General features: G+C 35.2%; 1 protein-coding gene across 2 annotated transcripts in view; it reads right to left on the bottom strand.

The window, feature by feature from the left end:
- Positions 1-187: 187 nt before the first annotated feature.
- Positions 188-15,101, bottom strand: part of LOC141300492 (lethal(3)malignant brain tumor-like protein 4) — a 74,745-nt gene continuing 59,831 nt past the window's right edge. For both annotated transcript variants that reach the window (XM_073830780.1, XM_073830781.1), the window contains 2 exons: positions 4,666-4,728; positions 188-3,170 (listed from right to left, as the gene is read on the bottom strand). In XM_073830780.1, the coding sequence (XP_073686881.1) occupies positions 3,018-3,170; positions 4,666-4,728 (216 nt within the window). In that variant the 3' untranslated portion in view covers positions 188-3,017. The remainder of the gene's footprint in view (positions 3,171-4,665; positions 4,729-15,101) is intronic.

Here is a 15,101-nt window from a genome sequence, read left to right as displayed (position 1 = left end):
CAGGATTCGTCAGAGGTTTGCACTGTTTATTAGGGTGCTGATGTGACTGAATGAAATCTGTTGTACAAAGTGTAAGTGAGTTTAAGAAAGAGTGCGTATAAATATGTACAGAGCGTCTGATCAATAAATCAATCATCATATCTGGATGAACGGACTAACACAGCGATGCATTGAAACGCGACTGACTGACTGAAGAACGAAACTAAAACACACATAAGATGGACGTACATTCCTGACGTTTGGCTAAATTAAATAAACACGTTCAAATGAGACGGATTCGGCGTCGAAATCGCACCGATGTCAAAATTCATAGCAAATATATATATCGTTTGCTTTGTGCATTATAGCAAGTCTTTAAATAATCATCAGAAAATCCCCTGATGAATTCAGATCACATTCTCACAGAGCCATTCACACTCCAATAAAGTATTTCATAATATTTCATTAAACATAAACAGGGATTCGTCTAATTCTGGGCTCTGCGCGATACGTCGCAAAAATAAACACTCTTCCGTTTAAAACAAATCCTTTTGGCATTTCAAATTCATCATTTACAATATATTATTCTCCTTCCCTGTGCAAACGTACGGCCATTTTGCACAATAAATAAAAGGTGATTCAGCAGGGTACAGCAAAAATCATACAGAACTGTACAAAACAGAATAAAATTAGAGGAAGTAACAGAACGGGCACAAATCTCTGAGTATTAAGGAAGAGTTCAGCCACCAATGATTCTCCTGTCATCATTTACTCAAATGCATTTTGAATGTCTGACAAGCTCCAAAATGACACAAAAAGCACCATAAAACAATTCTCTGAACTCATATGAAGAGCGTATTGAAACTGAAGTCATTATAAAACTTGATGTCACTGATATCAACAGAATTTAACTGATATTTAGATGTTTTATCTAAAATACGAGTCCAAAATCCATAATAACGCTTCCTCCAGTGAAAAAGTCACATCAAAATCCAGCCATATGTTTGTTTAGAGCTCTTTTGGACTGAAAATGATTCTTGATTTCTCTCCTGATTCAGACCACTTTTTCACTGGAGGAAGCCTTATTATGGACTCAATGTATTTGAGTTAAAAATGTCTTAATGATGGATTTGTTTCAGCTTTTGTCTTCTCAAGATGTTAACTGATGGACTGGAGTGGTGTGGATTACTGTAATGTTTTTATCAGCTGTTTGGAGTCTCATTCTGACGGCACCCATTCAAGATCCATTGGCGAGCAAGTAAATAAACGTGGACGTACAAAATGCACGACCCACCAAATAAGATGACAGTAAGATGAGTTTGTTTCTTCATCAGATTTGTAGAAATGCGTCATTCCATCACTTGCTCACCAATGGATGTGAATGGGTGCCGTCAGATTGAGAGTCCAAACAGCTGATAAAAACATCACAATAATCCACAATCCACTCCAGTCCATTTTGAGAAGATGAAAGTTGAAACAAATCCACCATTAATATGTTTTTAACAAAAATAGGAATCCATAATCCATAATAACGCTTCCTTAAGTGAAAAAGTCACATCAAAATCCAGCCACATGTTTGTTTAGAGCTATTTTGGCTTGTAAATGGTGCTTGACTTGTGCAGATTTCACTCCTGATTCAGACTAGACCACTTTTTTTTCACTGGAGGAAGCATTATTATGGATTACGGACTCATATTTTAGTTAAAAACGTCTTGATGATGGATTTGTTTCAGCTTTTGTCTTCTCCAGATGTTAACTGATGGACTGGAGTGATGTGGTTTACTTGTGGATTATTGTGATGTTTCTATCAGCTGTTTGGACTCTCATTCTGACGGCACCCATTGGCGAGCAAGTAAACAAACTTGCATCTAGAAAGGCACAACCCTCTAGGACTAAAAGTGCTTTGCATTATAAAAGTGGAATGTCTTATTGAAGCACACAGTAAGATGAGTTGGTTTCTTCATCAGATTTGTGGAAATGCATCATTCCAACACTTGCTCACCAATGGATGTGAATGGGTGCCGTCAGAATGAGCGTCCAAACAGCTGATAAAAACATCACAATAATCCACAAGTAATCCAGTCCATCAGTTAACATCTGGAGAAGACAAAAGCTCAAACAAATCCAGCATTAAGACATTTTTAACTAAGGCACAAGTCCATAATCCATAATAACGCTTCCTCCAGTGAAAAAGTCACATGAAAATCCAGCCACATGTTTATTTAGAGCTGTAAACGGTGCTTGATCTGTGCAGATTTCTCTTCTTATTCAGACCAGACCATTTTTTTTTCACTGAAGGAGGTGTTATTATGGATTAAGGACTCATATTTGAGTTAAAAACGTCTTCATATATTTGTTTCATCTTTTGCCTTCTCAAAGAGGTTAACTGATGGACTGGAGTGGATTGTGGGTTATTGTGATGTTTTCATCAGCTGTTTGAACTCTCATTCTGACGGCACCCATTCACATCCATTGGGGAGCAAGTAAACAAACTTGCATCTAGAAAGGCACAACCCTCTAGGACTAAAAAACTTGATCTCACTGCGATTCTACAAGATTTTAGTCCTAATTCAAAGCTGTTATAGGATTCGGAGCAGTTCGCATCATTCTGTTGAGTCTCCATTCACTTCTATTAAACTGAAAACAGCTGGATGTTCTTTCTTGAGCATCACAGGGGTTTAGAAACAAAAAAAGGGCGAGTAAACGATGACAGAATGTTCATTACTAGATGAACTGTTCATTTAAAGTCACACATACACACACACTCGCTCGCCGCACACCAGAGCAAATCCTGAAGTCGCTGTTCGCCTGTTTGTGTTTGAATACAAATAGCACCGTGACCGAGAGAAACCCCTGATAGAGACGCCGTCGACTGCGTTTGATTGTCACGTGGTTGAGTTTAAGAGGGAAAGGGAAACGGTTTAAAGGCAGAACGGGAACCTGATGGGTGATTAGCGCTAACGGAGGGCGTTTGGGGCACGAGAGGTGTCGGAATGCATCGATACAGTAGATTCATCTGCGTTTGACGTACGTAAGCTTCATGTGTCGCCGGCCGCCGGCTGCTTCTTATCCTCGGCGTGTTTGAACATCAGGATGGAGTTGTAGATCTTGAGGGCGGGCCCGAGCTTCACGCTCATTATCTTGACGATGTCTCGCTGCGTCAACAGCAGAAAGGCCTTCCCGTCGATTTGCTGGGGAGAGAATCAGCAGAATGCGTTACAGACAGAAATCGCCTGCAGTCGCTGTGTTTAACCATCAAATACAGCCACTAATGAAGGATAGTGACTCTATCAAATGACAAAATTAACTTTTAGCAGATGCAGTTAAACTGTATTTACAGACTGATGCTTGCAGATGTGTATATTCGGCTAGAAAAATATTACCTGAAAATTGACTATTCAGTTTAAAAGTTTAAAAGATATGCATTTGAAAATGAAGGATGCATTAAATTAGTGATTGAACACATTTAGAATATAACAAAAGATTTCTATTTCAAATAAATGCTCTTTTGAATGTTCTATTCATCTGTGAATCCTGAAAAATCTTAAGTAGCAGACACAAATACATCGTATGGGTCAAAATTGTACATTTTTCTTTTATGCTAAAAATCATTAGGATATTAAGTAAAGATCATGTTCCATGAAGATATTTTATACATTTACTACGGTAAATATATTAAAACCTAATTTTTGATTAGTAATATGCATTGCTAAGAACTTAATTTGAACAACTTTAAAGGCGATTTTCTCAATATTTAGATTTTTTTTTTGCAGGGTCACAAATAAAATGTATGAGTTTCCACAAAAATATTGTGGAATATTTCCAGCCAAAATATCTAAAAATTCTTAAATCAAGAAGGATTTTCTAGACAAGTAAAAATTATTTTCTTGTTTTCAGTAAAAACAAGTCAAAATGAAGTGAGTTTTTGCTTAGAACAAGCAAAATAATCTGCCAGTGGGGTAAGAAAAAAAAATCTTATTTCAAACAGAAAACAAGATCATATTTCTTACCCCATTGGCAGATTATGTTGCTTGTTTCAAGCAAAAACGCACTTAATTTTGACTTGTTTTTACTGAAAACAAGAATTTTTTTTTACTTCCTTCTTGATTTAAGAATTTTTAGATATTTTGGCTGGAAACAAGACAAAAAATCTAAGTAAGAAAAGCATTTTTTGCAGTGCAGCACAACTGTTTTCAACATTGCTAATAATCAGAAATGTTTCTCAAGAAGCAAATCAACATTAGAATAATTTCTGAAGGATCATGTGACGCTTAAGGCAAGTAATGATGCTAAAAAAAATTCAGGTTTGATCACAGAAATAAATTAGATTTCACCAGATATTCACAGAAAAGACAGCTATATGAATAATATTTCACATTACAGTATTTTGATCAAATAAATACAGCCTTGCTGAGCAAAGGAGACTTTTTCAGAAACATTACACAGTTCAAATTATTCCAAACTTTAATCTCATAATTTTGCTTCTCAATTTAACTTTTGATTCTTTTACTTAAAACAGAGGCACAAATACTAATCAGAAACACATGATTTCAAAATCACTAGCACTGCATTTGTAGTAAAAGAGCACTGCAGTATTTTCTCTCATCTGTGTTTGATTTAAAGCTGATGCCGCTGTAGGAGAAGAAAGAATCACATTTGAAACTAATTGGATTTTTCCACAAGTACCTCATCTCTGAACTGCTTGGCCTGCTCCTCACAGCCGGGTAAAGAATGGATGAAATCAGCCACCTGAAACACACACACACTTTGATCTTCACTCTTGTGTTTCTCAACAGGATAAACTCAAGGTTACAATGTTACTGAACTGCAGCATTGCTTAGCAACTGTAAACAGCAGCAGTTACATAATAGAATATAAAAACACATACAGTTCAAGTCAAACATTTACATGCAGCTTGGAGAATCTGCAAAATGTTACTTATTTGACCAAAAAAAAAAGAGATCATACAAAAGGCATGTTATTTTTTACTTAGCATTGACCTGAATAAGAAGTTTCACACAAAAGATGTTTACATATAGTCCACAAGAGAAATTAATAGTTAAAATAATAAAAATTACCATAGACTTGATTCTTAACACTGTGTTGTTACCTGAATGATCCACAGCTGTGTTTTTTTGTTTAGTGATAGTTGTTCATGAGTCCCTTGTTTGTCCTGAACAGTTCAACTGCCTGCTGTTATTCAGAAAAAGCCTTTCTTTGGTTTTTTTAGCATTTTTGTGTATTTGAACCCTTTCCATCAATGACTGGATTATTTTGACACACTGAGGACAACTGAGGGACTCATATGTAACTATTACAGAAGGTTCAAACACTCACTGATGCTCCAGAAGGAACAAACATGCATTAAGAGCCGGGGGGTGAAAACTTTTGAACAGAATGGTGTAATTTTTATTTTTATTTTGCCTAAATATCATATTTTTTCCATTTAGTACTGCCCTTCAGCAGCTATATAGGATACTTACATGTTTCCCAGAGGACAAAATAAGTTAAATTTACCCTGATCATCAAATTCCAAAAGTTCTTCTGGAGGAAAAAACCACAGCATTCATTCAGAGAACAGCACAGTATTAACTATTATTTTCTCTCGTGGACTATATGTAAACATCCTATGTGAAATCTCTTATTCAGTTCAGTGCTAAATAAAAAACATAACATGCATTTTGTATGATCCCTCTTATTTTGGTCAAATAATTAACATTTAGCAAACTCTGCAAGGTATGTATGTAAACTTTTGACTTTAGCTGTTCATAAATTGCTAGAAAAACCAACATTAATTGACTTTCTGCTTTCTATAAAATGTCCACTAAGTTTACACAAGACACGAATGCTCATAAAATAGTTACATATATTAATAATAAGAATACATTTATTTTAGACTTTTAAAACTGATGAAACTACGATGAAACAATTTCCTCATACAGAGTTACAGTTACATAAAAGTATCATCATTAACCCGTTTAATCCCCAATTTTTCCCAGACAGGAAAATATCCAAATCATGTGTCATTAGTAGCCCTTTTTAAAATTTTTAGGAAAAGTGTGCAAAAAATTGTGTTTTATAATCGGTCACAATTTTGAGCAGTGGGATAATGTGATACTGAATTAACATATTTCTCTCTTTTTCAGCTTTTTGAAAAAGAATACTGAGCTAAAAGACAAAAATATATAATCATTAACGCATTTCAAAATTGTTACTTTATCGTAACATAAATCATCAAATGGTTATATTTATGCTACCAGTATTGCAACATCAATATTGTAACTCATTAATAACATTTGAACTTTGAGATTTTGTCATTGCAATATTTGAGTGAAATCTTTACAACAACTTCATTAGATTTATATTGTAAACCTGTATAAAGTTCACAGTTATCTTATCACGTTTACTCATCATATGACAACACTCAACAAAACTGAATATATGTGAATTCATATATTAATACTAGACACCTTAGAGATAATGTGTACCAAAAATCTGTGTCATATCTTTATGTTAACATACTTTACTAGCCTTATGTTTTGGAGTTTTGATGCAGCCATCATCATCTCATGGTGCAAACAGGAAATAAACTGCTCTGGTCATGTGACAATCTGCACTAACCATGTCAAACTGCACATTTTTAATTGAGACCCTTTATTTTTTTTCCATATTTGCAGGAAGTGCATTTCATCAGTCAGAAACGTGTTTAGAGCTTTTAAAATGAAAAAAAAAAAAAAAATTACGGTCACAATTGTGAGCGGTGGGATAATGTGTATACTGAATAAACATATTTCTCCGGTCATAAAAATAGTTATATATCTTAGCCCAGCTATTTTAAACTGTTTGATCACATTCTAGGGTTACTAGTATGCATAAAAAACCCTTATACAACTTTGATAAGAATACAGAGATAAAAGACAAAAAAAATATAATCAATGTATTTCAAAATTGTTACTTTATTGTAACATATATCAAATGGTTATATTAGTGCTAGCAGTATTGCAACATCAATATTGTAACTCATTTGTAACATTTGAACTTTAAGATTTTGTCATTGCAATATTTGGGTGCAATCTTCACTAACAACTGCATTGGGTTTATATTGTAAACCTAAGTTCACTGTTATCATGTTTACTCATCCTATGACAACACTCAACAAAACTGAATATATGTGAATACATATATTAATACTAGAGACCTTAGATGTAATGTGTACCAAAAATCTGTCATATCTTTATGTTAACATACTTTAGCCTTATGTTTTGGAGTTTTGATGCAGCCATCATCATCTCATGGTGCAAACAGGAAATAGACTGCTCTGGTCATGTGACAATCTGCACTAAACATGTCAAACTGCACATATTTAATTGGGACGCTTTATTTTTTCCATATCTGCAGGAAGTGCACCAAAGCATCAGTCAGAAAAGTGACAGGTGCGATTAAACAGGTTAAGACTCTGACATGACGAGCTAAAGTCTGATGTGATCACAGGTAGCTCTGAGGAAGCACAAGCGTGTTCTCCATCCGCATGCAGCACACAGGTCAGCTGAGGATTGAGTCTCAGAAACCTTCTGCAGCGTCAGCAGAGCTAAAATATCCTGCAGCGTTTACACAGGAACACACTCGGATGTGTCTGCCACGCTCAGGGATCTCCAACAAACAAGCGCAGCTAAGAATAAGTCTCTGAAGAACCTCACTGATGTGCTTTATGATCCTCTGGATGTTCTTGCTCAGAAGCTCGCGGTACAATTACAGGAAGAGCGTCTCTGGAGCCGAGCCGGACTTTAATTAAAGAGACAAACTCCAGAGAGCGTCTTTGGAACAACATCTCCATTTATTATAAAAACCGCCGCCAAGATGCAGCAGATCGACCTTCTCGGGTCCTCTCAGCTAAAACACACAGCATACATCGGCATTGATTTCCCAGCAAAAACCTCTAAATAAGGAAGCGCTGACTGCATTAGTGTTCCTCAAACACTGCGGCCACATCTACACCTGACTGATGCTCCTCGTTAAAGGAGAAGCTCACTTACAAAACATAAATGTACAGATCATTTGTGACCCTGGACCACAAAACCAGTCATAAGGTTAAATTTGACAAAACTAAGATTTATACATCATATGAAAGCTCAATAAATAAGCTTTCTATTGATGTATGGTTTGTTAGGATAGGACAATATTTGGCCAAGATACATCCATTTGAAATCAGAAATCTGAGGATGCTAAAAAATCAAAAATACTGAGAAAATCACCTTTAAAGTTGTCCAAATTAGGTTCTTAACAATGCATATTACAAATCAAAAATTACATTTTGATATGTTTACAGTAGGAATTTTACAGAAAATCTTCATGGAACATGATCTTTACTTAATTTCTTAATGATTTTTGGCATAAAAGAAAAATCAAAAATTTTGACCCATGCAATGTATTTTTGGCTATTGCTACAAATATACCCCAACGACTCAAGACTGGTTTTGTGCTCCAGGGTCACATTTACTCAGCCCCTTGTCATCCATTTCTTTCTTCGGTCGTAAAGAAATTATGTTTTCTGTTTTTTCCCCCAGGTATTTTGCCATTTTTTTACCATTGCATAAATTAACTGGCCAAAATGTGCTTTTTGTCTTGCTTAAAAAAAAAATCGATTACAAAACAACAATTTAAAATATTTACTTAACACTGAACATTTGTAACATTCTAATAGACATTATAGCCTACCAACAAACCACAATTTAACTTAAAATTAATAAGTTAGTAAAATATTCTTTGGCCATTTTTAAGAGCTCCTTCTTGAGTCAGGCATGTGTTTTTAATGCACAAATAAATGCAGCCTTGCTGAGCAAAGAAGAATATTAGAATAAATGTTTTAATAGAGCTGTTGGAATGATTATTGTCTTGCTTTTTTATTTAATTTTACAGAACAACAGTAAAATTGACTTTGGTGACTTATTCAGTGGTAAACCCGCAAGAAGAGCTCAGTCCTACTTTTTGCTGACAGCAGCAGATTTGTGAATGATTGTCATCTTTGGGCTTTGAACTCTGGCTAAGGAGCTGAACACATGTTTGCTGCATTAGTGCACGCCTCTATTTGATCACATCACCTCATTGTTCGCTATCATTTTCGGCCTTTTCACTTATTCAGTTGCCGAACACTAGAAAACATTTCAGGATTTCTCTCCATATAGTGGACTTCTATGGTGCCCGCAAGTTTGAATGTCTAAAATGCAGTTTAAATGCAGCTTCAAAGGTCTCTAAATGATCCCAGCTGAGGAAGAAGGGTCTTATCTAGCGAAACGATCAGTTATGTTCTAAAAAAATTGACACTTTATATACTTTTTAACCTTTAATGTTCATCTTGTCTAGCTCTGTGATGCGCATGCGTAGTCTGTGCATCTCTGGTTCAAGACAGTTAGTGTATGTTGAAAAACTCTCATCTCGTTTTCTCCTCCAACTTCAAAATTGTCCTACATCGCTGCAGAAGTATCGGTAAAACAAAGGCAAAAAAAAAAGGTAAAACAGCGATGTAGGACGATTTTGAAGTTGGAGGAGATAATGAGATGAGAGTTTTTCAACCTACCCTAACTGTCTTGACACAATGAGCATTTGAGGTTAAAAAGTATATAAATTATAATTTTTTTTAGAACATAACTGATCGTTTCACTAGATAAGATCCTTCTTCCTCAGCTGGGATCCTTTGAAGCTGCATTTAAACTGCATTTTGGAAGTTCAAACTCAGGGCACCAAAGAAGCCCACTATATGGAGAACAATCCTGGAATGTTTTCCTAAAAAAAAAACTATTTCTTTATTCCTGAAGAAAGACAGACATGAGCATCTTGGATGACAAGGGGCTGAGTACATTATCTGTACATTTTTGTTCTGGAAGTGAACTTGTCCTTTAACACTTTAACACAGAACGTTCTATTTCCATAAAGGAAACTATCCCAGCTAAGCAAAAATGCTACAAAGTACATACATAAGTTTCCAAAAACAAACATTTTGGGAAGTATATATCATCATCTGGGTGCGGGCTGTTTGTTCCTGCTGATGAAGAGGCTGCAGATGTGATTAGTATGCGGTCCTGCAGGGCCGGCTGTAGTTTTACCGTACGGCTGCGGGAGATGAGTGTTTAGCTCTTTATTACCGTTACACTCTTTTATCAAAGGCCTCAAATGAAACATCGGAGCGATCTATAATTCACCCAGGATCGATCCGGCTTTCATAGTGCACAGGAATAGAACAGGAACTCTGGGTTGGATCCATTAGACGCTCCGACCGCAGTGTTTGGGTCACATCATTTACAGCGCTCAAGTTTGTCTGAAATGCTAATGGCTTTCCGGAGTTTAAAGACCTCGAACCACAACAGCCAATCAGACGACACCAGAGCCACGCCCCTCAACAAACACAGGGGGGTCGCATTCTAAACTTCAGCCAATCTGCAACTAGAGCTGTGCAATTGACCAAATGCATGGATTACTTCCTTGTTTAGTCAAGCCAGCTCAGTCATTTCTGGTCAACTGTGGTGTGCCGTAATATGAGTGTACTTTTCTCATTTCTCTACATAATCCATTCACAATCCAAGAATAGTTTTGTTTGTCTAAGAGGACCAAACATCCATGTATACCGCTTCAAGAATGACAAAGGCAAGTTTAAAAAAAAAATATGCAAAAGTAAACTGGCTAAATATGCGCGAGTCATTCCTATGACAGTAATAATCGGACCAAACATCTGACAAGCTGATGTCAAAAAAAGAGCTGTGCATTAAATTAAATCAGACTAAATTCAGAGTAATAAAACAACGGCAGTAACAAGTTTGTGTTGTTAAATATAAGCTATTTAATAGCTTTTACACTTTAAGATAAAGCCTAAAAGATGTAGTTATTAAATTATATCAAATATTTCAAATTCATATTGAGTGCATTACTTAATTATTATTCCATTAATATTGAACTTATTTAATTTGTAGTGAACTATACATAAGTATTTCAATAATTCAGCCTTATAGGCTGTTTGTCTCTGAGCTTATTTATTTATTTATTTATTTGAATGATTTTCTGCACTTGTTATACTATAAACTTCAGTGTGGTAAAAGTAATACAATTATACTAGTAATTTTATAATAAATCGAAAAGCAAGACGTCTTGAAAAGTTGAAACGGCAGCTGCAGCCAATGATTGATCCTCTGCTGCCATCTTCTGGTTATATGGGTCATTTCATCTCATTTTTATCTTAAAAAAAAAGTTGTTTTCCATGAAAAGAAATTTTTTCCATGTGGTCTTCGTAAATGAAAAGTGAGTCTTTGAAGTGAATTTTCTCGCACAGCTGTAAAGTTAAAAAATAATAATGGCTTTAAAATATTACAAGGTTTTAAAAATGTGTTCATGACTATGAATACGATTAAGATGTTCTTGAAGAGCTAGCTAATGTTAGCCTAAACACGTTATGATAGTGAAAATACGATAATGAAAATACATGTGTAACGGTGTATTGGATCCATGTGGCTCTTAAAGCGGCAACAAATAATATTCCTTCTGCCGTCTCTGTGCTTAATATTAATAAAACAAAAATACAAAGAAAAATCACTCACTGCTCTTAAAGGACTTTGGTAGTTTTAATAAGAAACAAAGCATGTTTAATTCTTACAGTGAAGACGCTGGTTTATTTTACATTCATATAATTACATTTAATTTCTGTAGTATTGGTAGACTACTTTATACTTGCATAACAGTCTTCAATATTGTTTTTTTTTTCTTCTTTTTTTTATTTGTGTCTTTTTTTTCTGACATCTTTAAATTAATCACTAATATAAAGTTTGGACCCAGTCATAATCGTGTTAAATAATCGTGACTGCAATATTGACCAAAATAATCGTGATTATGATTTTTGCCCAAATCGAGCAGCCCTGTCTGTAACTACAAACTCACGTTCACCTAAACCTGAGTGATGCCCTCCGCACTTGATCTGTTAAATCACAGTAATAATCAGACTGTATTGAGAGTCGTTGTGTGTAAATCCAGGCCGTTATTCAGCATTAAACCACAGCTCTGACTCCATCAATCCAGACTCGATTCCACAGGAACAAACGAGCCCTTCAGTGCGAGTGTTTGCAGATGAATAACGACTCGTAAATCCTGTTAACACACCGCAGTAAAGCACTGAGAGCTGCTTCAGTCTACTTCTCTTACTACGGTAAAGCGCAGTAAAGTCCTTTTCATCAGACAGCAGATACACTAAAGCTCTGAACACACTGTACTGCGGTAAAACGCTCTCTATAGGGCTCTCTAATGCTGTATATTACTAGTCTAGACCATCATTTACACAGTAGAACCACAAAACTAATGTTAATCAAACACTCTATTAAAAGTAATGCTAAGTTGACATTATTAGACAATGTTTTAACCATCACAACTGCCAAAATATATTGTCATTTATTCATAAACAACTTCTTTAGTGAATTCTAAGCTTGTTCACATCATTTTAAGCTGTCTTGCATTATGCAAATATCCTCTCTATGCTGTATCAGTCGAGCTCTAAATGCTACAAACTTTACCACACATTTTTAAAAATAAAGGTACTTTATTGGCATCAGTGGTTCTATGAAGAACCTTAAGCATCCATGGAAGCTTTTAAATGCAGAAAAGGTTCTTTAGATTTTTATAAAATGTTCTTCAAAATGGTTCTTTTAGGAACTTTTGACTGAAAGGTTCTTTGGGGAACCAAAATGTCTCTTCTATGGCATCACTTATCATATTATAGTTTTATTTATTTTTGAGTTTTCCTTAAAAATTTTTTCCCTAAAATTATTTTATTTAGTTTTATTTTCAGCTAAAATAAAGTAAGTTTTTATTATTTTATTTCAGTTCAAGTTTATATTAATTTAATGAAAAAAAAATCTTTATAAAAAAGCCTAAATATTTTCATTACTTTTTTTTAGATAATTGTATCATTTTAGTTTACTTGATGTAATAAAAGAACTAAAACTAAGATAAAATTTAATAAAAACTATATAGACAAAAACAGCTAGTAAACATGACAAAAACACAAAAAGAAATGAAAATGAAAAATATAAACTGATTCGAAATATTATTAAAAACTATAATAATATACTAAAATAACACTCATTTAATTTTTGAGTTTGCCTGTTGATTCTCTCCATTTATTCAGTCATTGTTGCTATTTTCATTATTTTTATTTCCTCAAATGGAGCTGACTGCATATGAGAGGTTAATAATTGATTTCAGATGAATTTCTACACTACTGTACAAATGTTTGGGGTCAGTAGGTTAGAATGATTTCTGAAGGATCATCAGTAATGATGCTGAAAATCTTTGATCACAGCAATCAATTACATTTTAACACAGTTAAAACAAAGAAAACAGCTATTTTACAAATATTTCACTATTTCGAAGGGTATTTTTGGTGAGCAGAAGAGACTCTTTCAGAAACATTAATACATTTTGCCAACCCCAAACTTTTAAACAGTAGTGTATATAAAAAAAGAAACAATGTTTTAATCAACTGTATCGCACGTAATGGCTCTGTCAGACAGTGACCTGTTCACCGCTGGGTCCTTGAGGGCCGAGCGGCTGATATTTACACAGCCTGTGGTTGAACACGCACACCTCTGTGTTTATCTCTGCGCTCTGTTCATCTTCATAGAGCTCCGGCCGCACCTGGTTACCACGGCAACCAGCCCATCATGATCCTGCGGCGTGAAGAGGCTCGATTTCACCTCCGCAACCCAACATTAGCATCACAAACAGCCTGAAACTACAGCACACTACGCCGCCGCGGGTCACGAGATACAATAATGTGTTTACACTCACAATCACATGACCTCCAGCCTCTGCGCTCCCATTGGCCGATGTCACATCACATGATTTGCATAAATCTGACGTCTGTTTGACCTTAACCTCATAAAAACTGCAGCTCATGATGCCAGGAATTAATGATTATGAATTATGTCTGCCTTCAAACTGCAGTCAGTATCAATAATTTCTGTTGTGATGCCTGCTATTATAAATCTAGAGTTTTAACTGTTCTAATTATAAGATTGATGCGTTTTATTACAAATAACATTTCCATTCATTTGGAGCACAGTTAACATAAACTGATTCTTATTTGTCAGTCTTGCATTAAAAACAGCTCAGATTTCTGTACTCAAAACAGTCATCTCAGTTTCTTTTCAACTATTGGCATCTATTTGATTTCATTTAAATAATCATATTTTCAAAATGCATTTATTCAAAATGCTTTAAATTATCATTAACCTGTTCATTATGAAAACAATTACATTAATTCAGTTAAAAACATGCCTAAACTATTGAACAAGCAATATTCAATCAGTTTAAATGTATGAGATTGAAAAAAAAAACTGGATTTGTTAGGGGTTCGAGTGTGTAGTGTTGAAACCCTATTGTAATTGTTAGAATGGCCAAGAATCAGCGATCTCCACGTAAAATTGATCGTGCAGACCAAACCATAAGTTGCAGAGACTTGAAATTTGGAGGGATGGTAGTACTCACAGCGCCAACAACACCACCAAGTCTCACCCCAATCGGCCTGACGGGGGCGCTACAGCGAACAAAAGCACGAAATCACTCATATGGCCAAAATTCTCGGGTATTTTGGATTTTTTGAAAAACTCACTTTTGTAAACTAGTCCTAGGTTTGTCTGATCAGAACCAAACAGTGCAGGAAGATTCTCTGCAGACTGAATATCAATAATTATCAAAAAAAGTTGAATTTTCGACTCACTGTCGCAAAGGGACACCAAAACGTTGGAAAGGGGCAGGGCCACTTTTAGTAAAATGCATATGACTCCTGAACGGAATGAGATGTCTTTACCAAACTCAGAACACTTATGTCAGAGCTTAATCTAAAGTCACAGGACAAAAATAGCAGAGCTTGGCCATTAGGAGGCGTTATAAGAGGGGAAAAAAAAAACATAAAAATGGCTACAACTACACAACCATTTGTCCTATCAACATGAAAATTTGTGTGTACGGTCTTGGTCCAAATTGCCACAAGCGTTTATAAGGATTTGCGTATCTCAAAAAAAGGAGACAAAGTTTGAGCACCTATTAGACAAGGCTAACAGAGGCTGATCGGAACGAAAACTCTGGGC

This window comes from Garra rufa, chromosome 24, assembly GCF_049309525.1.
Source record: "Garra rufa chromosome 24, GarRuf1.0, whole genome shotgun sequence".
NCBI lineage: Eukaryota > Metazoa > Chordata > Actinopteri > Cypriniformes > Cyprinidae > Garra > Garra rufa.
This window is presented reverse-complemented; position numbering and strand designations above follow the sequence as displayed.